General features: G+C 37.9%; 1 protein-coding gene across 9 annotated transcripts; it reads left to right on the top strand.

The window, feature by feature from the left end:
- Positions 1–38: 38 nt before the first annotated feature.
- ARL6 (ARF like GTPase 6) lies at positions 39–22,584 on the top strand. 9 transcript variants are annotated; one of them, XM_085590527.1, is made up of 10 exons: positions 135–396; positions 1,235–1,315; positions 2,635–2,788; positions 4,552–4,613; positions 6,331–6,399; positions 8,618–8,712; positions 12,386–12,515; positions 13,927–13,982; positions 14,096–14,108; positions 16,493–22,584. In XM_085590527.1, the coding sequence occupies exons 3-10, from the start codon at positions 2,666–2,668 to the stop codon at positions 16,527–16,529; spliced, it is 585 nt and encodes a 194-aa protein (XP_085446653.1). In that variant the 5' UTR covers positions 135–396; positions 1,235–1,315; positions 2,635–2,665; the 3' UTR covers positions 16,530–22,584. The 9 variants fall into 9 exon arrangements, with proteins under 9 accessions (XP_085446700.1, XP_085446707.1, XP_021405788.1 ...); XM_021550111.3 differs by lacking the exons at positions 135–396; positions 1,235–1,315 and adding an exon at positions 101–124 and having other exon boundaries at positions 2,638–2,788; XM_077781194.2 differs by lacking the exons at positions 135–396; positions 1,235–1,315 and adding an exon at positions 103–124.
- Positions 22,585–23,070: the final 486 nt, after the last annotated feature.

Here is a 23,070-nt window from a genome sequence, read left to right as displayed (position 1 = left end):
ATTGGCCGGAAGAGGCGGAGCGGGTGGAACGGCGAGCCGGGATTGGCGGAGCGGGGAGAGGGCGGGGCTTCGGTTCCCTCGGCAACGGCGGCGGCGCGGGCGCGGCCGGCGCCTCCCGGCCCAGGTCGGTGCTGCGGCCGCGGGGGCCGCGCCCGGGGAGGGGGCGCCGGGGCCGGCCTTCCCTGGGCATCCTGTGCCGCTCCGGGACAGGAGACCCTGTCCTCTGCGCTAGGAGAAGGGACCCGCGGCGGCGCGAGGCGTTGTGGTGCTGACGGGAGGAGGGAAGGCCGGCCCTGGGAGCTGCGATCCCCCGCGCCCGGGCGCTGTCCCGAATTAGGGGACACCCTAATTCCTTGCACCCAGTGTGCCTGAGACCGAGCCACGCACAGAGCCGAGGTATTTGATTTATTTCTGGTTCTGCGCAGAAAGGGGCGCTGAGCGGCAAATCCGCCGAGCCAGCACGGCCACTACCAAAGCTTTTCAGTGTTTATACATTTTAGCCAACAAAGGCATTAATGTTCACTGATTGCAAGTCACCTGGTTCCCTTATCAGTTAGTATCCTGTCTTCTGTTGGCTAATTATTCTCTCGTTTCCCATGCTAATTAGTCCACATGCTCAGTCTTTCCTTTCTTTTGGGTCTGAGACCATTGAAATATATCCAGCCCTGAACCTAAACAAGGCAGTTCTACCGAAATAATTCATTTGGCTTTCTAACACCTGGACATCACATAGAGCTTGTTTGCTGGCTGCTCTCTATTTCATGGATTAAATCTCCTTTGTTGTTGATTAGGCTTGAAAATGGGCAAAGATCAGAGATGAAAGAACATCCTTTTTAAGAAAAAAGCTTACAGAGTTTGCTGTTAAGCTCCTGGACCAGACTCTGGCTTAAATAATTTTCTGAGATATCTGATGTATGCTGTATAGCCCTGTAGGCAAAATATCAGCTGCAAAAAAGAGGAGGGGAAAAAGGCACCTGTGTTAGCTGTAACTGCTGTTACTCTTCACAGACAAGAAAAAACAGGGAAATAGGGGCAGGGCAAGAAGTCAAGGGTACATTTCTTTCCCACTGTGTTCTTAGATAATGACTGTGCCAACTGGTAGGAAATTTTTCTAGAAAAACATGGCTCTCATTAAAATGTTGTTAGTAACTGTTGTGTATTTAGGGTTTTAGATTTAAAAGTAAAGCCCTAGAAGTATTTTTAAGGCCTTGTATTTCCTCTTGTTTCATTTTAGGAGTGCCTCCAATGCATTTTTTGACCTTCTAGATTGTATTTTTTTGAGCATCTAGAATATATAGATGAAGCGCTTGATTGGGTAAGAAAGTAATGTATCTTGGAGCAGGGTTTTGTGAGGTTAATTTCATAATAAACAGCTTTAATCTGCTCTCTGATTTGTATATATGCATTAGAAAAGGAGTGGGGCATAAAACAAAGAGAGTTAGAATGAAAGACTTGTTATAATTAATGTTAGGGGGTTTTTTTAACCTGGTGATAATTCTGTATAGCTGTAATGTAGATTATGACCAGTCCCGAATCAAAGTGCACCAGAGAAAGCTCTATGAAAGATTTGTATTTAAAAAGGAAAAAAAAATCATGCTTTAGCCAGAATGGTTACTTGTGTGACTTTATTAAATGCAACGTTTAAAATTTTTAAAAAAGCAGTTAACCATCATTTTGCAATCAGTTAGTGAAGAAGTGTGATCAAAGCTTTGTTATTGATGGGTTTTTTTTACCCTTTCTCCCTCCTGTTGTGATTTCCTCAACTTGCCTCAGAGTTGTCCAGTGTTGTGTATTTTTAATTTATTAATAAAAAAAAGCAGCCTTCACCACTCCAGAAATCCTCTGACATGAATTAAATACTTTGTTATTCGAGGCACCTCAAAGGTTTCAGATTGCTGAAATTATTTCTAGTGGAATTCATTCATGGCAGACAAGGGTTATCCTCTTTGCAGTGTGCATTATTGCAGGGAAACACATGATGAAAGCTCCTTTGAATGTGCCACTGGCAGGTAACTTCAGCCAGGGTCTGGGCAGCAGCAGAGGTTTGCCATCTCTGTGACGTGTGGGTGAATGTTTTGGTGTCTGTTAGGTCTATTTCAATCAGTTTCTGTTTGTGGTGAATGAAGAGTTCCTAATTTATACATGCCAATATTGGCAAAACCTGTTAGAATTAGGGTTTGAAATGAATTAAAAGAGAGTGCTTTATTTAATGCAGGGTTCAGTAAATTAGCAGGTGCTGAAGAAGGGAAATACTGTTTTCCTGTCTGAAAGGTGTACTGCTGACAGTGTGAAGATAATGACCCTCCTTTTGTTTTTGCTTAGTTTGGTGGGAGCCCTGGTGGCACTGCTTTGTGCCCCTGTTTGGGCTGCTCAGAACATTTTCTGCCCAGTGAATCAAGGGCATCGTGTGCTATAGACAGGGCTATAAACAGCCAGTCTACTTTGGTATCCTGGCTGTAATCAGCTTACCCTCCATGTGCTTATGTGCAGAGCCAGCCCCTGGCACAGTGTTTGTGTAGGGTCCTGCTCACACCATCGCTCCCAGGTGGGAGGCTGCTCAGCCCCATGCCCACCCTCGCTGCCAGCGCTGCCCTGCATGTAGCGCTTTTCCAACAGCTCTGATTCCCTGAACAGCAGGTGATCCCTGGGATTTCCAGCCACAGCCATGGGATTGTTTGACAAGCTGGCAGGATGGCTTGGGCTGAAGAAAAAGGAGGTTCACGTCTTGTGCCTTGGCCTGGACAACAGCGGCAAAACAACGATCATCAATAAACTTAAACCTTCCAATGTAAGTAGCCTGCTTGGTTCACTGTGGGTGTTTGTTTGATCTGGGTTTGCATGTTGTTACAAAGGATGTGCCCATGGAAAAGATGTGGAGAGCTTGTGATTTAGCACAGTGGAACAAATATATTTTAAGATTTTCCAACTAACTAAAACTAAGGGTAAGCATTCACACACACACTATAAACCCTGCTGTTAACAAGGTACACTTTTGTTAAGATCATCCAACAAGGAAGGGTTTATGATGGCTGAAATCAGGATCTTAAATCACAGTCACTTAAATCACTTAAGTAATTGTCACAAGATTGCAGTTACAAGTGATGTTGAACATTTAGGATTAATACAATTGTACAACTTATCACGCTCATTTTAATCTTTTCCTGAAAAATAATAAATGGATAAGAGATAACAAAATAAGAAATAAAAATAAGATGCACATTTAAGAGTGACTTCACTATTTTTAAAGCAAAATAATTTTCAAAATAAGTACCATTAATGTTCGCAGTTCATTCATCCAGTGAAAAGTGTTTGAGGCCACTAGGAGTGCCTAATATTCTGAAAGTAGGATCCTTATTTCAAGATTTTTTTATGGACTAGAAATAGATGAATTTGGGTTGGCATGTTCAAAGGCAAAGGTTGTGCATCTTGGTTACTTGCATCCGGGAAACTGATTGCTGTTTATATCAGGACACAGCCTTTTATTTTTATTATTATTAATTTTCATTGAATTTTACCTGATAAGTTCACTGGACATTGTTTAAAAAGTGTGACATAGTGAAGCCTCTGCTACTCTTCTCTTCCTGGCAATTATTCTTCCACTGAAAATTGAGTAGATTTATAAACAGACTATAAACTCCTTGATATCTGCTGCCAGTTGTTTGGGAGAAAGTAATTACATAAAGTGCAATTTGCCTGGTACACATTGTAACCTGAGACCTTTTTTGTAGAGGGTTTTTATGTCATGCCTCAAGCAGTAAAGGATTCCTAACTATAGTTGAACTCAGACTTGAAGATTTATCACAATAATGGGCATTAGAAAAGCTCTCAGTGGAATTACATGAGTAGAATAAATAGAATTTATTTGTAATGAGAATTTATAGAAGGATAACTTTGCATCCAACTTGTAGAAGTCCTACTTTCGCCAGACATGCCAAATAGTCTAGCATGCAACAAATGTCATTAGATCAAAGTTAATAAAACTGTTTATTTTTAATAAGTTCATTGGACGGGTGATTTTGAGCTGTGGGTCAGCCCAGTCTTGTTAAGAGCTTCTGCTTTACCCCAGGAGCAATATACTGGGACCTGGCAAATCCAGATGTTTTTCCATCTCTCTGCAGCTGTTTCTTCTGGACCTGCCTATGGATGGTGTTTGGAATAAGGGGCTCTAGGAGTCTGTGCAAGGATTGCATGTCACTTTCTCAGACAGCTCTGTAATCTATGGGATGTGACCTTTCCTCCTGCTCAATATCGATGCTTCTTAGAGGAGCTATTCTTTTCCACCAACTTAGCTGAGAGGTTCCTTGACCAGCTCAGTAGTAAATCAGTTATCAGACAGATCTCTTAGTAATGCTCTGTGCTTTGGCAATTCCACTAGTGTTTATTCCCCAGAAAATACAAAACCCTTGATTCTGAATTACTTTTATGGGAACTTTTTTAATATTGCACAGTTTGGAGCAAAAATAGATCTATAATTTATTCATGTTTCAAATATATTTCAGTATTTGCATTTTCTAATTTGATTGTAAAATTTGTTCTCTCTTTCCTTCAAAGGCTCAAACTCAGGACATCGTTCCAACAATAGGATTCAGTATAGAGAAATTCAAAACTTCAAGGTAGTACTTTTTTTCTTCAATAGAAGTAGTGATTTTTATACAGTAGTTGCACTTAATTATCTCTTTCAGTGTTTTTGTAACATGCGTGGTGGTGTAATTGACATCACATTGCAGTTTGTTGAAATGTAGTACCCATAAGACCTAATCATGATCCAGGATTGTGTTAGAATATAATGTGTGTTTTGTGCTGCTATAAGCCTATTAAATTTAAAAAAAAAAATTAGGTTTTTTTTCAGTAGCATGTATAAACATCTCACTGTCTTTTGAGAGTTTCAGAATAGGGCACTGTTACAGACTAGAGGAGAGACAGCTGCTGAGGTGGCAGCTTAAATTCCATTCTCAATCTGGTAACCTATATTAAGCACTCTCACTGGAGGTACTCTGAACAGATTGCAGTGTAATCTCATTAAATGCAAAAGGATGGCTACAACATTAGCAATGTAAAGGTGGCAGGAGCAAAGGCCAGGAAACAGAGCAATAAGTCATTAGTTGAATGAAGACTAAGATTTAGATTAAGAATGTCATGACACGAGGATATATCAAGGAGGCAGCATAATTTTATTATTTTGTGGTCTTCACTGGATGTTTTTGGTGTGTGCAGTTAGTCTTCAAACCAAGCAGTATAGCCTCACTGGGTGGGAGATGTTCAAGAAAATTGTTTGTTCCTTGAGCTGAGAAAATTGTTTATTCTTTGAGCTGATATCTTATACTGAGAAGTTTCATATTTCTCTAAGAGCTTCCACAGCTGAGCTCTGTCCCAATAAAGTACATCAGACAAGTTTGGGACTTCCCATGTGAGAATGTAAATTAATTTATATTGGTTTTTTTTTTTATTCTGATCCTGTAGCAGGGGAAGTGATGACCTGTAAATACAGCATGTAGAATGTTTAAAATAAACAAAAGAAACCTCAAAAAAACCCACCCCAAAACCTCAAACTGTACAAACTGATAAACCCACAACTCTGTGTCTGGATATAGAGTGGAAGGATGTCTGGAGAGCTTCCTTTTCCTAACATCCTTGTTTTGGTGGCCTCCACTTGGGGAGCTACTTGGGGCTACCCAAAAATGGAGAGCCTAGTTCTGAACTCAATGTTGCCCCTGTAAACATTTCAGGAGCAGATGAGAACTTTTTGTAGTGTTCAGTAAGTTGCCTTGCTGTATGTAGTGTTTGGGTGAAATCTCACAGTGGCAAAGACTGCTCCTTGTAGCTTGGCCATCTGAATTCACCTGTTTTTACCAAAATGTACTCTTTTTTTTTTTTCCCCTAAAGGTGGATTTTTTTTTTAAACCCTTTTATTTTGCCCACATTTATACCTATGTAGGGACAGAATTTAAAACAGGCCATGGACTTTAAGTCATGGTTCATCTGAATTTCACTTATACGTAAACAGTATTTTATACCAGCGTGATAGAGAGGCTGAATGGGAACTTATTTTGCATTTGATGTAAGTTAAAATAATTGGTTTACTTCTTTTATTCAGGTAGTAAACACATTCTCCATTGTGAAATATTTTTATAATAAGACTGAAAAGCTGAGTAGGATCATTTGAAGTCAGTGGAACCAGAGTTCCTTTGAGAATTTTTTCTCAGTTGATTGAGATTCAAATTGATCTGGCTTTTGTTTGTTTGGGTTTTTTTTGCCAGAGTAGCAAAGAAAATTGATGTGGTTTGGGTTTTGTTCTTTTTTCTGGGCCTCATGCACTTCTTTTCTTTGCAGTTTGTCTTTCACAGTATTTGATATGTCAGGTCAAGGGAAATACAGAGACCTCTGGGAACACTACTACAAGTAAGCCTAATTTATTTTAAAGCATTGCTGTTCATATTAACTGTTGTGTAGGTTACTTAAACAGAAAATTGATAATATCTAGTGGTTATAAATTATTCAGAGAAGGCTTATACCTTGTGTTTGATAGAAGTTTCACTCTGGATAAATCAAACTTTCTATTCTGACACATGATAATTTTTATCTGGTATTATTCTGTGCTTTCAGGGACATCTTCGGGTAACATAATAGAGATGAGATTTAAATATTGAAACCTGAAAACCAATCCCGTAAGAAAGCTCAAGATGAGTTAGGTTTCCAGCTTTTCAGTTCTTCTGTAATTCAGCTGCTTAAAACCTGAAAGATATTGGCTGATGGCTGAGATTTTTAGAGGTGAGGGAAATGAACCTCAGAGGATAAGGCACACGTAACTAAATACCTGAATGAACATTCTTAATGAAAAAAACAATACTAAACCATGCAGAAATATCTTGGAGAAATAGAAGGGAGAATTTCTGAAAATTATAATATTTATTAAATATTAGTATCAGTTGTGGTAGAGCTTAATTTTTTTTTAATTGAGGATTAATGCTTTCTCTCCTTCCTTTGCAAATTGTGTTAGCATTGAAAACATTTGGCCAGGGGATCTTCATTGTTCAAGTGTTAGATTTGCATTTCAGTAACTGATGCCCTCAGGCTGCTCTCAAAATTCTAGCAGAGTGCTTCATAAGCAAATAATTTTTGTGATTGCTGTATTTAATGCAGTTACTTATCCCTTGTGGGGCACAAATGGCTTTTTTATCTTAACAATAACTCCCTAACAGTAAGGGAGTTTTTTAGGCTATGCTGACAGTGAAATATGTACTTTTATCCACCTCTGCTCCTGATCCAGTGCAGTAGGCACATATTTAAGATTAACTTCTAAGAATAATATTAAAACAATTTAAATTAATTAAATAAAAATATCAATAAAATAATTATGTGCTGTTCAGTTTATAAAGATAAGCAATATTTAATTTTGCAGGAAATTAAATCTGGGCAAGTGTCGTAGTAGTAGCCTTGGAGTCCTTCAAGTCTGGACTTTTCTTCTATTTAGCTTGAAAATATCTTCTAGGTCATCCTCTAAGTACATTTTTCTTAAATAATCCCAAAGTCATATTGTGTCCCTATTCCTGTTACTTCTTTATGAACTTATTTTTTTTGGTGGTAAATACATGCCAATACTTTTGATTCCTCTGGTCAAATTCTCAATGCTCAGGAAAATTGCTTGGGCATTTTCAACTAATATGCAAAAGCTTTATTTACTAAGGGTTAAAGTAAGAATAGGCCTATCTCTTACAGTCTTGGTCTACTTCTGTAATTTCTGGTTTCCTGCAGGAATAGAACTGTTTGTTAACAAAATACAAAGATAGATGGTGCTGGAGGGTAAAGAATGTATTCATAATGGTGCCTAAGAGAAATATAAAATGAAGTAGAAGTGAATATTACATTAAAATGTAAAGTAAATATACATTCTGTGGGTATTTAGAGCAGGTGAATTATGAATTGGTGAGATTTTATTTGGTTTTCAAAACAAGTTTCAATAAATGGAACATCAAGTCAAAATATCAGTAAACATCCTGAAATAATGAGTTGAGTAGCTGCATTTATGTTGTGACTGTGGTCACACTACCAACAAAATGTCCTAATGATTTGAAATAGTTGAATGTTTTTCCCTGTTACTTGAAAAAAAAAAATCCTGTTTATGCAGGATATGTAAAGGTTAAAATAACCTGCATATGCCTGGCTGTGGACACAGGTTTTGTCTAAAAGGGTATTTGACCTTTCTCTAAATAAAACTTTAGTACAGGAAATAGAGAATTTCTATAAAGATCTGCCTTTATGGTTTTTTTTTCCTGCCTGACCACAATGTCAAAATAGCAGTTGGTTACATTTTGAGTTCATCTTTCTGTCTGGTTAGTAAAACCAAGCTTTTCTAGAAGGTGTGTGGAGACTAAACCTTGTAGGGGCAGGCAACAACCTCATTTCTAAACAAACTATGCATGTCATCAAAAGACTGAATTTCAGAAATAAGACTGGATTCAAATGTTAATGGTAAATAACAATGACAAAAATTAGAGAAAAAATCAGGTTTGTTTGGACTTTTTTCATGGGGTTTCTTCTGAAGCCTTTTCTTATTCACAGAATACTCATTTCTTTGAGAACCTATAATTTGCCTCTTTGCTCTTTTTATGTTATGCAGAGAAGGCCAAGCCATTATTTTTGTCATTGATAGCAGTGACAAATTAAGAATGGTTGTGGCCAAAGAAGAACTTGACACCCTTCTGAATCATCCAGGTGAGGAGGCTTTTTTCCCCTTCTGTGTCCGAATTTGTTATGTTGCCTTAAGAAAAGCCCTTATCTGACACATTCTTAATACTTTGGAAGTATTTTAACCTTTCATGAATATTAGCACAGCAATAGTCTTCAAAACCTGTTGGGGGTTTTTTTACCTATTCACATTTATAAATTGGTCACACTTCAGCTTTCTGCACTGAGTTGGGTTGGTCTCTTATTAATCAATATAGAGCAAAAGTTACATTGTTTTAAGAAAGAATAGACTTTGAGTTGGAAGCTGGAGAAGTTTCTTGTGTTGACCAGGACAGACAAAACTGTGTCTCCCTGTCCGTTTCTTCCATGAAGACAGCTAATTGCTTTAATATAATATATAGCTTTCTTTTGTCATCTTCATTATAAATTTTATGCTTTAGCTGGAAATATGGAGGGATAATTATACCAGTCAGTTTAATTCCTTAGGAAGAGGATATGAGAGGATTTGTGATCAGGGTCTTGTTTTTAGGGGTTTGGCTTGGATTTTTTTTATATGAGACTGCACCTTAATTAAGTTCTGATATCAGTCAATTCTTTGCTTTTCCATATATCCAGCATTACTGGGATGTGTCTGTAAACAATATGCAATTTTGACTTTCAGCACTATAGGTAGTTGCTCTGCCTAACCAGAATATTAAACTACATCTGGGAAGTTTAAAAGTGAAATAATCCTGTGATTCCTTAATTATTTATTAAACTGATAGACCCTTAACTTTTGAGATTCCCATGCTGAAAATAAGAAAGGAAAAGCTGAGTTGCATTTCTAAGAAAAATAAATGTATGATAAGGACAAATATATTCCCATAATAAGTGAAGACTATATGTAACACTTTAATTCATCAACAAAGATGCTGGAGCTGACTAGACCTTCTTATTCTCATGTTCTAATTTCTCATTGAAGGGTATGAGGTACTTCAAATGCAGACCCTGAAAAGACAGTGTTAAGTCACAGGGAGGATGAGGTGAGCCAAAGGCTGCAGGTGGATTACACAGAGGCCAGGGCACTGTGTACCAAGTCAGGAATTAACTGCAGCAATAAAACCCATTTCTGTTAGTAAAGTGGAACCACACACGGTCAAGGCTGGGAGCTAAAGCTGCTGGAAGATGTTACTGGTTTAACAGAGGGCAGAAGAATAAAATGTTTAGACAGAGTAGAAGCAACCTTCGGTGGGGCTTTTCATTTGGGCATTAACAGGTCACTAAAGCTGACCTAGCTGGTCAGTGCTGTTCAGTTGTTCATGAATTTGTGTCTTCAAGTTCAAAAGACCCAGGCTCTGGCCACAGGGTGCAGTCCTGAGAACCAGGAGACAGCAGTTGTGGATTTCTGCCTCGGAGTGGCTTAGCTCCAACACAGCAACAGTGTCACTGATTTATCAGTTTTGATATATCAAAGAGCTTAAAAAGTTCTTCTAGGATAATGTTCAATAAAAGTAGCTGTTAGGTGAATCAATATACAACTAGTTTGCTATATCAGTTCTTTTATTTGTATTAGTGTTCTGCCCTTCTTGCTGCATACCCTTCTTTCTCCCAGTCTATGCTTCTGACAGTGTCATTCTCCTGGAGTGGTTTAAATGTATGCATTTACCCAAGTTTTACATGGAATTGAATAAATAAGTATCTCTGAAAATCTTAGCAGTCCCGCAGTAAAACAGTTTCCTGTCTTTTTGCCAGGCTTTGCCTGAGGGAAAGGGAAGGGAATGTGTCCTATGAAGCATTAATGGGGTTAAAAGTTGTACTAGCTGGGACTTGTGTGAATCAGAGCTATAAATTATTTTTACCTACATTAATGGACAATGCATTCTTCAAATAACATCTTATATAACGATAACTGTATCATATTTTGGTTTTTTACTCAAATTTCATTCTTCAGCACTTTGAAAGGTGGTAGCCATAGATTACCTGGATTAGATTATGACTCTTGGGTCACTTCACCTCCAGCACATGCTTCTAAATTAAACTGAAATTATTGTAAACTTCAAATGATTTGTGTAAAATAGCACATCACACATCTAGTATCTGGAATAATTTTAAATGTATTCATTCATAACCACTTGCAGCTAGAAAGTGTTTGCTTTCCATTAGTAACTGTGAAAATTGTGGGAGGGAAATACTGCACATGAGGAAATAATATAAATTTCTGTGACCGTGACTTTATTTAGGAAATATCTTTGGGTGTGCATTATGAGTCCGGGTGGGTAGGTTGTGCCCCTTTCTAATTGTTTAGGAAAACACCGGAAATTCCTTGATTAACTTGGCTGTTTGCATATATGATGTCAGCTAATTTATGTGGTTTTAATTTACCCATAACCTGCAACCTGTGAGTACCAGGGTTCATTTAATTATACTGTAAATTACTATAAGAATTTCAGTCAGGAGACTCAATAGCTGTTCAACTATGGAATCAAAACAGAGATTTAATTATACTGTGCTTGTATTTTGAGGCCTTTGATCTGTGTTTATGGATATCAGAGGAAAAAAGAGCTCCAGGAAGGGTAAATAGTTAGTGAAAATTGTCTGTGTTTTGATCTGCACTTACAATCTCCGAATGAATATGGGGAAGTAGTGTTATCTCCACTGTTTCTGTGGAAAGGTTTAGTAGGAAGGTGGAAAAGAGCATAATTGGGAAAGTTCAAACCATTTCAGCACTGAAGGCTGGGATTTTGGGGGTTTTATCATTCTCCTGCCCATCCGCAGGGGTGGATGGTTTGTGTTTGACATTTTAAAATAAATCTTTACCTAGTTTCCTGTGTGACATAACCTTTTCTTTTTACTATTTTAAAAAGATCCTGTGTAGCAATTTTCATTGAAGTGGTGGTATGTAAGTTCTTTTCCCATCAAGCACTGATGGATAGGCTAAAACCTAGATTTTCTCTAATCCTGGATATCATTCTTTGTATAAATAATATGAAAACTTTGAGAGTTAGTCTTGGCGCTGGTAATTTTTTTGGCATCTGCAACTTTGAAAAAATATGTTTTGTTTCCTTTCAATCACCATGTAGTCTTTTGGGGTAATCTGTGAGGTTTAAACTTGTCTATGTGTCAGTATTCCAGAAACTGCCAAAGTACTTTGCTTGGTCTGTAGTGCTCACTGCTAGCTGAAAGAGCTTCTGGAGAAGTCCTTCTAGGAAAGGGAAAATAAAGGATGTCCACATGTGCATTTTTTTTTCCAATTGTATAAATTCTATGAAGTAATGGATGCTTTCCAGGACACTAAAGGATAATTCAGACTACCCTTCTGAACTATTGTTGTGACATTATGAATGAACACAAATTATTTTTTCCATCCATTGTATACATCCAGTCCTCAGTAAGCAGAGATGTGCAGTGTTTGTAGGCAGTGGTTTGATCTCTTGTTCCCTCAGCTTCACCAGCAATTCCAATCTCCAGCTTGAAGTGTGGGTATAAGGTAGGGGGAGAGGGGGGTGGAAAGTTCCAATGCCTGCAAGGAAGTTTGTGAACATTTTGGAAGCATGCAGCAGAGGCCAGGTGACCCAACAGTATGTGCATCTTGGTAGGATACAACCTTCAGAGAATTGCAGCTACAGGTGAGCAAAATGCCTCCCTGTGTTGTTTGTACCTTGTTACATGCAGAGATTGAGTGTTGCCTCATGTCCTGAGCTCTGTCTCTGCTCATGCCTAGACATTAAGCACCGTCGGCTGCCTATTCTCTTCTTTGCTAACAAGATGGACCTTAGGGATGCAGTGTCATCTGTGAAAGTGTCTCAGTTGCTGTCCTTAGAAAACATCAAAGACAAGCCCTGGCATATCTGGTAAAGTTCTCTTTTTCTATCCTTTTATTTGCATTACTTTGTGCATTCCTATTTTAGCCCTATCATGCCACTCACTACTGTATAAAATAAATGGAGTAGATAAAATACAGATTCCATATGTGAAACAGTAAATTGAAAGCAGTAATATTAAAATACTTATGGTCAAACTTATTCTAAATGTACAGTGCATGCATTTAGACTGTATCTTTAAAGTTTTCACAGCAGAACTATTAGCCAAGTAATGGAATGGAGGTTTTCCAGTGAAATCAAAAAGCAGGGTTGATAAGAGAACAGTTGACATTACATTTTACTGGGAAATTTAGTAGAATTGTTATCAGAGTGCTCCTGCTAGATTACCTTGCAGGTTTGAGAATATCAATAATAAAACCTTTGGAGTTGTTTTTTTTTTTTCATTCAGCAGGTGCTTCAGTAAACTGTTGTTGAAAGGCCATTTAGTCATGTTTGAGGGGATTTTTAGTTGTAGGAGCTAGTCTTTTGTTCTGAAGGACGTAAGCTTTACTTAGTGCTGGTGTTCACAAGGAAAAAATCCTCCTTTTACCAGAACTGCTTTATAAAAGTTAGTTTTTTGTCCTATTAAAGTCTTCAGCTGTTATAAATAAAAGTGAAATCAGCAGCTAAATGCTGCTGAAAGCTACAATTTTTGTTTTAAGCACTTTAATGTTAAACTTGATTACCTGGACATTGTTTTTGTTCAGAAATCACACTCATGAATTCCTGAGTTTCTTGGAAGATCATTTTATAGGGAACTGCAGTTATAGTCCAGATTCACTGTTGTGCGGGTTTTCATAAATTGAAGAATGAAGAGCATTTAAACGGTCATCCTCCAGTGATTCAGAAGGTGGATTTACACTGCTCTCAGTGTGACAGAATAGTTCTATACATTAACAGACACTCCTGGGGTTGCTGTTACAATGCAGTGTGTATGCACACATAATTCCTTCTTCCAGTACTCCAACAATCTCACTGTGTGTAGGAACTGCATGGAGAACATTTGGGTTTGATCATCTTAAAGGTATTTTCCATCCTAAATGATTCCATGATTCATGGCTGCTGTTGGAGGGAGTAAACGTCTTTCACAGCATTGTCTGGGGAGGGAGGTGCTGCAGAACAATGTGTCTGCCTTGTGTGGGATCTCTCCAGAGCCCCTCATGTTCTAGAAATGATTCCTTGTGCCTCGAAACTGGAATTAAAAAAGATCACATAATGAAATTATGTTTCCCTGTGGGGAAGGTACTCTATATTATTTGAGGAGCAGTCTTCTCTATAGGAAGAAAACTTAAGGAAACTTCTTGATGCTACTTTGCAATTATGTAAATTACAAGTTTGGCGATGACTCAACTAAAACTGGTATTTTTACAATGTTTTTTGAAATTTGATTTGTTTCTTTCAGTGCCAGTGATGCTCTTAAAGGAGAAGGATTACAAGAAGGTGTGGATTGGCTCCAAGGTATATCATACGTAATTCTCTTGCTGTATTTTCATTCTTTTAAACTCTTTCATTTTGTAAGGTTTTTTCTTTATTATTTCCTTTGTTTTCTTTCTGTCCATTTCTGCTGTCAGATCAAATTACACAGTGAGTACTAAAGCTCTATCTCATCATATGCCTCTCATTTACCTCCTTAATGTACACAAAACATAATGTGGGCTTCCCTGACCAAAGTGTGTATTATGAAATACTAATGCACACTCTTGCAAACAGTGTAGCACTTTCATTTATACAATACCAGCTCCCATGCTTCAATTTCTTATTGTGGTAGTTCAGTTTCTTCTTTAATTTATTTTTAATGTCCGGTCTCTGTTTTACATAACTTAATGTTACATATCAAGAAAGGGTGCCAGGTACACAGACAAATACGCTGGTATTAATTATACACCTTCAGCTGTTTAATCCAGAGCCAAAAGAAGAACTTCTTACACTATAACGATTATAGGACATGCAGATACTCATAACTGCATGGAAGAAAATATTAGATCCAGCTCAGATGATGACTGACATCCAGCATCTTTAATTACAAACTTGGTACAGATGTTGTGTAATTAAAAACTTGGTACAGATGTTGTGTCTCCTTCTGTTGTGTGCTGCTAAGGCTCTGGTCTCTCTTGTCGTCCTGCTCAGTGTTTAGATTAGTGAAGTGTGGCATAGTTTCGGCAGCCTGGTCCCAGTTTTAGCTCCCTGGCTGGCGTTGCTTGTGCTGTGAAGTGCCTGGGGTGGTGCGGCTGCAGCCGGCTGTGCTGTGCCCCGCTGGCCGCGGGGTGTCAGCGCTGGCCCGGGGACAGAGCCTCCTTCAGCAGGCTGACAGCCAGCCCTGGCCGGGTGAACCCATCCCCACTGCTGGGGACACCAGGCTGTCCTTGCTGCTTAGACTCGTCCTGCTGACCAGGACAAGATGGTTTGTTCTACCGAGTTATTGTAGAGTACAAAAACATTAGGTGATGTTTTCAGAGGGAGGGCTGCTTGCCAAAAATAGTCTTTAGAAAGAGATTTACCGCCCTACGGAAGAGCAGTGATGTATCCTCCACCAGCCAAAATAATTCTGTTGGGGAACCAGGATTTTGGTATTGGGTTTTTCCTATCCTGTATCCTCTCATCATAGAGGCAGATTCCAAATCCTAATTTTCCCTAATTTCAGGCATAGTTCTGGCTTAGTAATGTCTTCTTTCTGTGTTCAGTCTCTGCTTCTCTTGGGGGAACATTTAGAGTTTCAGTCCAAATTTTGGGTTTGTACCTGGCTTCATGCTACTTAAAAGGATCTCAAATGCTTGTGTAAATATTTTCTAACAAAATATTTAAGTTATATATGTAGATTTTTTTAAGCACAGCAGCAGATGCTGTCACAGATGCTTCTGCTGTCACTCACATAGCTCTTCACAGCCATTCACTTCTTATGGAGTGTTAAATTTCTTAATTTTCTGAGCTGAAAATCCTCATGGATGGGCTCTATCTGAAAATTTCCTTTAATTCCCTGGTTCAGTGAACCCAAGAGCTTAAAAGAGGGGTTGAGTTTAAACTGTTACCTAAGCACATGTAGTTTGGCGATTATATGTTTAAAGGCTGAATACTTTGATATTTCAAGGACAATTTTTTACTCTTGATTCTCATTCCTAGAGCACCAGATGGAAATATTTGGAACAACTCTGTAGTTATGGTAGTCCCTAAATCACAGCCTGGGGATGCCATAAAATTGAGGATGAAATGACACCTGGTGAATTAGTTCTTGTCAGCAGCCAAGCTTTCCTTAATTACCCTTTCCAGACCCACTTCACAGCTGGGGTGGCAGGGTGGTGTGTTTTTTTCCCTATTGAAGACCGAGTTTGTTATTTCCTTATTTTGTAATGGGGTTGCTTTTGCAACAGCACATCCTCCACAGGGTAAAACAAACCTGTCTCACAACATTCCCCCTTAGTGGGGGAAATTGTGCTGATTTCCACATTTTGTAATGGGATGCTGGATGCTTTTTGGTAACCAAGAAAACATTTGAAGTGAGTAGAGAAGTGACAATCAGGCAGTAATATGGAGAAGTGTGCCTACTGACAGCAGAGTTTCATGTCAGTTATTAGAAACCAAACTAAATCTTTTGCTATTGGGTGGTTTATGTTCATTTAGGTGTAAGCCAAAATGCCTACAAGGAATTGAAGTGCATACTTCATAAAACTTCATTTTTCATAAAACAAACTACCAGGTCTCATGGTCATCAAAGTAATCTTATAAGCCTGAAGAAGATAAAAATTGTATTAAGTGGAAGAGTCTTCCTGTTAAATTAACGAGATTTGGGGAAAAAAACTTGGCTGTACAGGAATTTCAGAAGTGGATGAGAGAGCAAGTTGAAAACAACTCCTCATTGTCCCCCCATTCTTGTAACTACACCAAAATATCTAGATGGGTTTTATGTTTTCAAAAAGCAAAATGCAGCAAGAATTAATCTTGTGCTAAGACTAGATATTTCTTTTTATTAACAGGTCAGATGCAAGCAATGAAGACATGAGAGATAAATAAAGGATCTATGAGGTTCTTTTATGCCCTTTGTCAGTAGGTGAACAAGTTTCTTGGAAAGGAAGAATGATTTGGAGATGAACATTTCAGCTAAAATATCCTGTATTGACTTGTTTCAGTTTAGTATTTCTTCCAGGAAAACTGAATGTAGACAACCTAGCACCTCAGGTATGCACATTGATTAATTAAATTGAATCTTGTGACTGGAGAGCAAATACAAAAAAAAAAAAAAATTGTGTTAAAAATAAACATCTGCATTCATTTGAGGTTTAAGTGATAATTAGACATTAGTAAATGCCCCTCTGTTTTTTTGGGGGGACACCTTTTGAGGAAATGGGAATATTTATTTGCCAGAGAAAATAATCAGCACTTCCTGAAATCCAGCTACATAAAATACCTACTGATTCTAGTTGCCTAGTTGCAGGCATTACTGCCATTTTTTTTATATTAAAGTTTGATGTTGGGTTTTTATTATCCATCCCTAATATACATCTATAAGAGTATTTTGATTAAAGATATAAGGATTCAAATGTTAAGTGTATTTGTTATAGATGATTGCAGATGTTTTTAAGAAATTGCTTTTTAAGACAATGTTACTAATTGTTTTGTGATTATGCCATGGTTATATTTGCATTCCCATCAATAAAACATCAAATATACGACATGCCCTGATTGGGTTTTTTAACTTCAATATGCTCATTAATGATCATTACATCCTAGAGATTTTTGGTTTTTTATTTGTTTCATTTGGAATTTGTTTATCCATATTCAAGTGGATATAGCACTGTATATGTAATAAAATGGTATCTCTGTTGCCAAGGGGTTTTTTTATTAATTGCATGTATTTTTTGCACTACCTAATGCGCTAGACTTCCCTTCCAGGTACTTAAGGAGTATAATAATTACAGGATGGGTCAGACTGAAAGGGACCACAGTGGGGTCATCTGGCCCAACTTCCCTGCTCAGGCAGGACCATCCCAGAGCACATGGCACAGGACTGCATCTGGGTGGTTCTGGAATATCCCCAGTGAGGGGGACTCCACAGCCTCTCTGGACAATCTGTTCCAGTGCATGGTCACTGCACAGAAAAGTTCTCATGTCCAGGTGGAACTTCCTGTGCATCAGTTTCTTGCAAGTCGTTAAAAAACACAGTTAAGAGACAGCTCACTGATTTATCAGATCATTATTATGAAATGTGTTATATACTTCTGTTGTGTATATAGACTGTTTTACTTCCAAAAATAAATTTAATAAACTTTCTGGCTCCAAAGTGTACCACAGATAAAAAAATTAAGAATTTTATTTTTGGTCTGCCACTTCAGGAAAAAGCAGACTGGTCCTGATAGTGCTGAAGACTCCATTTAACTCAGTGATTACCTGATCCCTGTGGAACATATAATATGCATCTCTTGCAAAAGCTTCCCCCCACACCATTAGCATATAAGACACACAAATGATCTGTCAGCATGCCTTCTAGGCCTCACCTCATAGAGCAGCATTTGGAGCAAAGGGAGCTGAAATGGGAGAACAGTGTCATGTACTCTGTTATTAAATAGTTAAATTTAACTCCCCTGCTTTGCCAAAAGAAAATCTCACTGTAAGAAATCTTTCTTACAGGATGCTGGTTCTTGTCACAGTTCAGTTTGTCATGGAAGTATTTTCATGTCTCTTTCTGTGACACTGTTGGTCTTTTGCTGAGTCTGAATCTAAGTATCAATACAAAATTCAAATACAAAAGAGGAACAGTAGTACATAATTGTGAGAAGTTTTCCTCTGAAATGTGAGCAGATAATTTTCAGGTTTACTTTGCTTTGGATAGTACAGTAATTAAAATAGTGGGTTGAAAGGGACATTAAAGATCAGTAAGTTCCAGCCCCCACCTTGCTTGGACAAGGGACACCTTCCACCTGGCCAGGTTGCTCAGAGCTCCATCCAGCCTGGCTTTGAACAATTTTAAGGGTGAGAAGACTGCCAGTTCCTTGGGTAATTACTGCCAGTGCCTCACCATGCTCTCAGTAAAGAATTTCGTCCTAATCTAAAATTATTATCTTGAAAGTAATATTTGTAAAACTGTTTTGCTGTGTATAAGTATTTTGTAATTATTGTGATTCACTTATATGTCTTATTTAAATGAAACATTTAGTTTTAAGTTAGCAGTTTCTTTCCTACCAAAGAAAATTTAAGTTCTTACATAGAATCTGTCTGCATTTTTGCCTTCCCTGAATGATATGGATCTTGGTGGTTTTCTGATAATTTTTGTTTATTTTAAATTACATAAAATGCTATATTTATCCTGTGGATTGCCTTTACTGTCATGGGAAGCTGTTTGAACCTACTGCTTTGTTCTTTCATCCACAAATCCGAGGGAAATACTCTAATATGTTTTAATTTTTGCTCTCTAATGTGATTAGTGCTTTTTGAAAACAGCAGTTAGTTTTGTACCTTTATTATTGTTCCCCTTCTTGATTTTTTGGTGTTTGATTTTGTTCTGCAGCATCTCTTTCTGTTTCTCCCCTGTGAGGCCACTGGTCTGAATGAAGAGACCTGTTGAAAGGAAATAGGAACAGTTCTATTAGTAAAATGCTGGATTTTTATTCCCCACTGCCCCTCCCCATTACTGCTTCAACCATTAGTTATCTCTTGCTTTTGGAACATTTGTGATCATTCTGTGAACATAAAACCTCCTGAGGGCATCTCTGCATGTTCACCTCTCCTTAGTGTACAGTCATAAGTCAATAACATCCACAGGTGCTGGAGCCCTGAGTTGTTCTAAAAATGTCAAATTTTGTTGGTCCTATATTGCACAAAATCCTCATGTGTCTGTGCAATAAGGCTGCTTTGGAGTTGGTTTTTGTGGCTGTCAGACTTCCATGCCATTCTCCCATTACATTTAGGATGTTAAAGTAATGAATGAGTTCTGAGTGCTCCAAGACCCTTTGCTTTGACAAGTTCTTTGTCCCTGAGGAACAAAGCAGACAAGGGAGTATTCCTTTTATTGATCCATGTTACTGTAGTTGTGTGCATTAAGTGGTAACTTGAAGGGCAATAGAATAACCAAAAGAGATTGAGGGAATTTGGTCTTTACACCCCACTGAGTGTTTTGTGCTCTTGCTTCTATGCCCACCTACATATTTATTAATTTCCTTTAAATATGCCTGGTCAGGCTTAAGACTAGCATTTTCAGCTGAAATATGGTTCAGTTGTTTTCACATACAAAGTGTTGCCTTCTAGATCTCTTCACTGAAAAGGAAATTATCAGTTAAATGTGTAAATCCTGATTTTCCTAGCTGTGCCTCTCTAGTAGTGAGAGCACCAGCCCATGGGAACCTTGTGTTTAACTGCTGCTTGCAGCTGTGCTGAGAGCCTGCGTGGCCTCAACACTCCTGGGCGATTTCACATGAAGTTCTAAGTGTGAGGATGTAAATGTAATGGAGCCTTCTTTTAATCTCAGCTCTCTAACTGTAATTTCCTTGGGGTGTTTTATTTACTAATATGAAAGATAAGCTGCTGTAGAAGACCAGACATAACAGCTCAGTTTAGTTGTCTGCAGACAGGCATTCTGATGTGGTAATACGTGGAATGGTAACGTTGCACTTTAGATCTTCTGTAAAACAGCTGTGCAACTCTTTTAGAAAGCAGCTTATGTCTTAGGAGCCTTAAGTAGGAAATATCATTTTGTTGGTAATAAGAAGTAAAAGTAATGCAGATTCAAAATGCTTGTCCTTAAAAGCAAACATTTATTAAGCCAAGAAATGGTGTTTAATCTCAAAAGGGGTGGGGCTGGGGGAATTTTTGTTTGTTTAAGTTTTACTTGTTTTTAAAGTTTTACTTGGTTGGAAAATCACTCTTTTTATTATTAATTCCTGTCATCCATTTATTTCATTCTTTCTGGCCTGCCTCATTCCCGTTTTACAGAAATCCTTACAAATCTTGATCCTCAAAATTTTGGTCTACTTATTTTAAACTTAGCTGAGTATTCTGCTAATGAAACTTTGCAGCTCCCTTCCCTGTTGGTTTTAAGTGGGGTTTTTTGAGCAACAAAATAGATAATGAGAGAAGGTCATGGAAGCACTATAAAAGCAAAAAGGGGTACTACCAAGAAACTCTCCAACTCTCCTCTTTAAGAAGGGTCAGGAAAGTTTGCTTTCAAAGGTTAATTTTATATGCCCTGATCCTTTTTTATTATTTTTTCACTACTTAAATTTAAAAATGTACTATTACTATGCAAAACTAATATTGTATGTAGTAGCTAATCTGAGTTCAGAACTTTAAATGCTCTCTTGTAACAAATGCCAAGTGTTTTTAGTAATATTTTGTAACCATCCTTTGGTTCTGTAGCTCCTGTCACAGTAAGTTACATTAGGGAAGCATCTGTGTTTGTGTGAACCAGCACTTGGTAATTAATTTGCCACTGTCAGTTGGATTTACCACTTAATTGGTTGAATTTTCCTGGCCATATGAAATTCTTGCTCTCACAAGTACAGCATGTACATGATAATGTACTGTTCTCCTTCAATGCATGTCAGCATCTCACCATGCAAATCAGCCATGTTTGCTTTTCCCACTTGCTTAATGACAGCATGAAACCCCCTCCCACTACTGTTTTTCAAAATAAATCCTTGAAATGAAAGCTAGGCTCTTAATGTCTGTCTACCATTAAAAGATCTTGTGTTCCCCAAACTGTTTCCCAGGAGATGAACTTCATTGTATTACAATCATATTACTCAGGCACCAGCTCAAAAGGGGGTGTTTGTAATTTCTCTAGGATTCAGGGAGCACCTTTGAAGAACAGAGTAACTTGTGTAGTAAAGGAAGTATAAATTTAGCAACTTCATGCTAGGCAGTCTTTTGGCAAACAACATTGTCTTTGAAGATCAGTAAGTAGATTGAAGGCCTAGCAAAATAGTTACTGAACCAAATTTAGTTTGCTGAAGAGTTGCCTAATAGTTCTCAATAAGGGGAATAAAAGACAGTAAGGAAAGATTTTAAAAATCAAGGAAATTGGGATGTGTGGAGGAAATTTCTTTGGGCCGGAGTTATGCTAGTGAATATTAAAGAAACTTAAGCCTCATGAAGCTCAGTGAGATAACCACAATAAATGATTGAAGTGGATGCTTGGCAATACAGACTACCAAACTGCTTTTACAGAGCAAAGAGAGCTGAGAGCCTGATACACTAATCTGTGTGGCCTCAGTTTCCTTCAGCATGAGCCTTTCCAAGGACTTTTCAGTCCTTGGAGCACACTGTGCACTCTTGGCTTTGAGGTGTAATTTGATCCGAAAAAGAATTCAGTTAATGTCCTCCTAGCCAACTCTGCCATGTAAACAAAAGCACTGTTAGTGAGGATTATCTTTAAAATACCCTCCTGACCTGAATTAATGCACAAGTAGAGGCATGCCTGTACAAAACTAAGAGGGAAACAATCCTAAATTTTTCAAACCATGGGATTAGAACCATGTGAAAGAACAGCAGAACTTGGCAAGAGGTCTCCACAAGCCAAGGTTCCCCAGGAATAATGCCAATGAAATATTTAGGAAAAATACAAGTTTGTAGTGTGCTGAACTTGGAACTGGGAAAGTTTGTTCCACAAATACAGGATATAACCATTGGACAGGGATTAAGGGGTAACACTTCCAACTTGAAAGAAATGGCATAATGTCACTTGTGAGAAACAGGCAGTCATCATGAGTAAATAATAATAAATATTAAAATCTTTATGTCAATAATGAAATAGTCTGTGAGGCATCACTGCTGTTCTTAGCATCATCTGTATTTATGATCACACAGGTTTAAAGATGTTACTCGGAAAAGAACATTACCTTTTTTTTTTCTTCTATCACTCTGCAAATAAATCTTTCTTTGTTTTAATCTTGTCCACCAACATTTAGTAGCATAAAGTGAAAAGGAAAAAAAATGTCTTAAAATTAGTGTAATGAGTAACAACTGGAATCAACAAACCAGAAAGTGGATGTTGTTTTCAGTGATAGCAATATGCCAAGGATTTTGTTCATCATGTATTACATCTTCAGCAAATTACATTAAAGCATTTTGGACCCAACTGAACATTTCTGTCTGTGAGGTGATGTTGTTGGCCAGTCATTAATTCTTGCTTTAAAGGAGTAAGGATGGGTGAAAGGTTTCTTTTCAAGGGTGGAATGTTTCTGCTGACAAAGGTGTGCTTTTCTCTTGTAATACTTGTTTTCATTCCCTCCTCAGCCCCCTTTCTCGAGGCAGTCTTTTACATCCTTAGGCAGTTTTCAACAGGGAAGTGTTACTCCATTTTGAGATGCCTGGAACCTATGCATAATTGTTTTCTAAGTCCTCTGCTGAGCTTTAAATCAAGAGTAAGTTGGTGCTCTAAAAAAATTTGGCAGCAGTTTCAAAGCAGGCTAAACTGATCTATAAACTAATCCAATCTAGTGGTTAGAAAGTATTGCTGTATTTTGCAGTCTTGCTATTTCTCTCATTGGTACCATTATAAAATAAGATCAATCACTATTATGTTAGAAAACAATTGCAGAACAGCCACTTCAATGCTGATTTA

The sequence above is a fragment of the Lonchura striata genome, chromosome 1, assembly GCF_050655825.1.
Source record: "Lonchura striata isolate lonStrDom1 chromosome 1, ASM5065582v1, whole genome shotgun sequence".
In the NCBI taxonomy this organism is placed as follows: domain Eukaryota; kingdom Metazoa; phylum Chordata; class Aves; order Passeriformes; family Estrildidae; genus Lonchura; species Lonchura striata.
This window is presented reverse-complemented; position numbering and strand designations above follow the sequence as displayed.

Excerpts from the sequence above, each read along its gene's own strand:
- ARL6 (XM_021550111.3), top strand. The coding sequence starts at position 2,666 with ATGGGATTGTTTGACAAGCTGGCAGGATGGCTTGGGCTGAAGAAAAAG. Across the intron at positions 4,614-6,330 it reads GAGAAATTCAAAACTTCAAG|TTTGTCTTTCACAGTATTTG; the intron begins GTAGTACTTTTT and ends TTTTCTTTGCAG. Across the intron at positions 6,400-8,617 it reads CTCTGGGAACACTACTACAA|AGAAGGCCAAGCCATTATTT; the intron begins GTAAGCCTAATT and ends TATGTTATGCAG.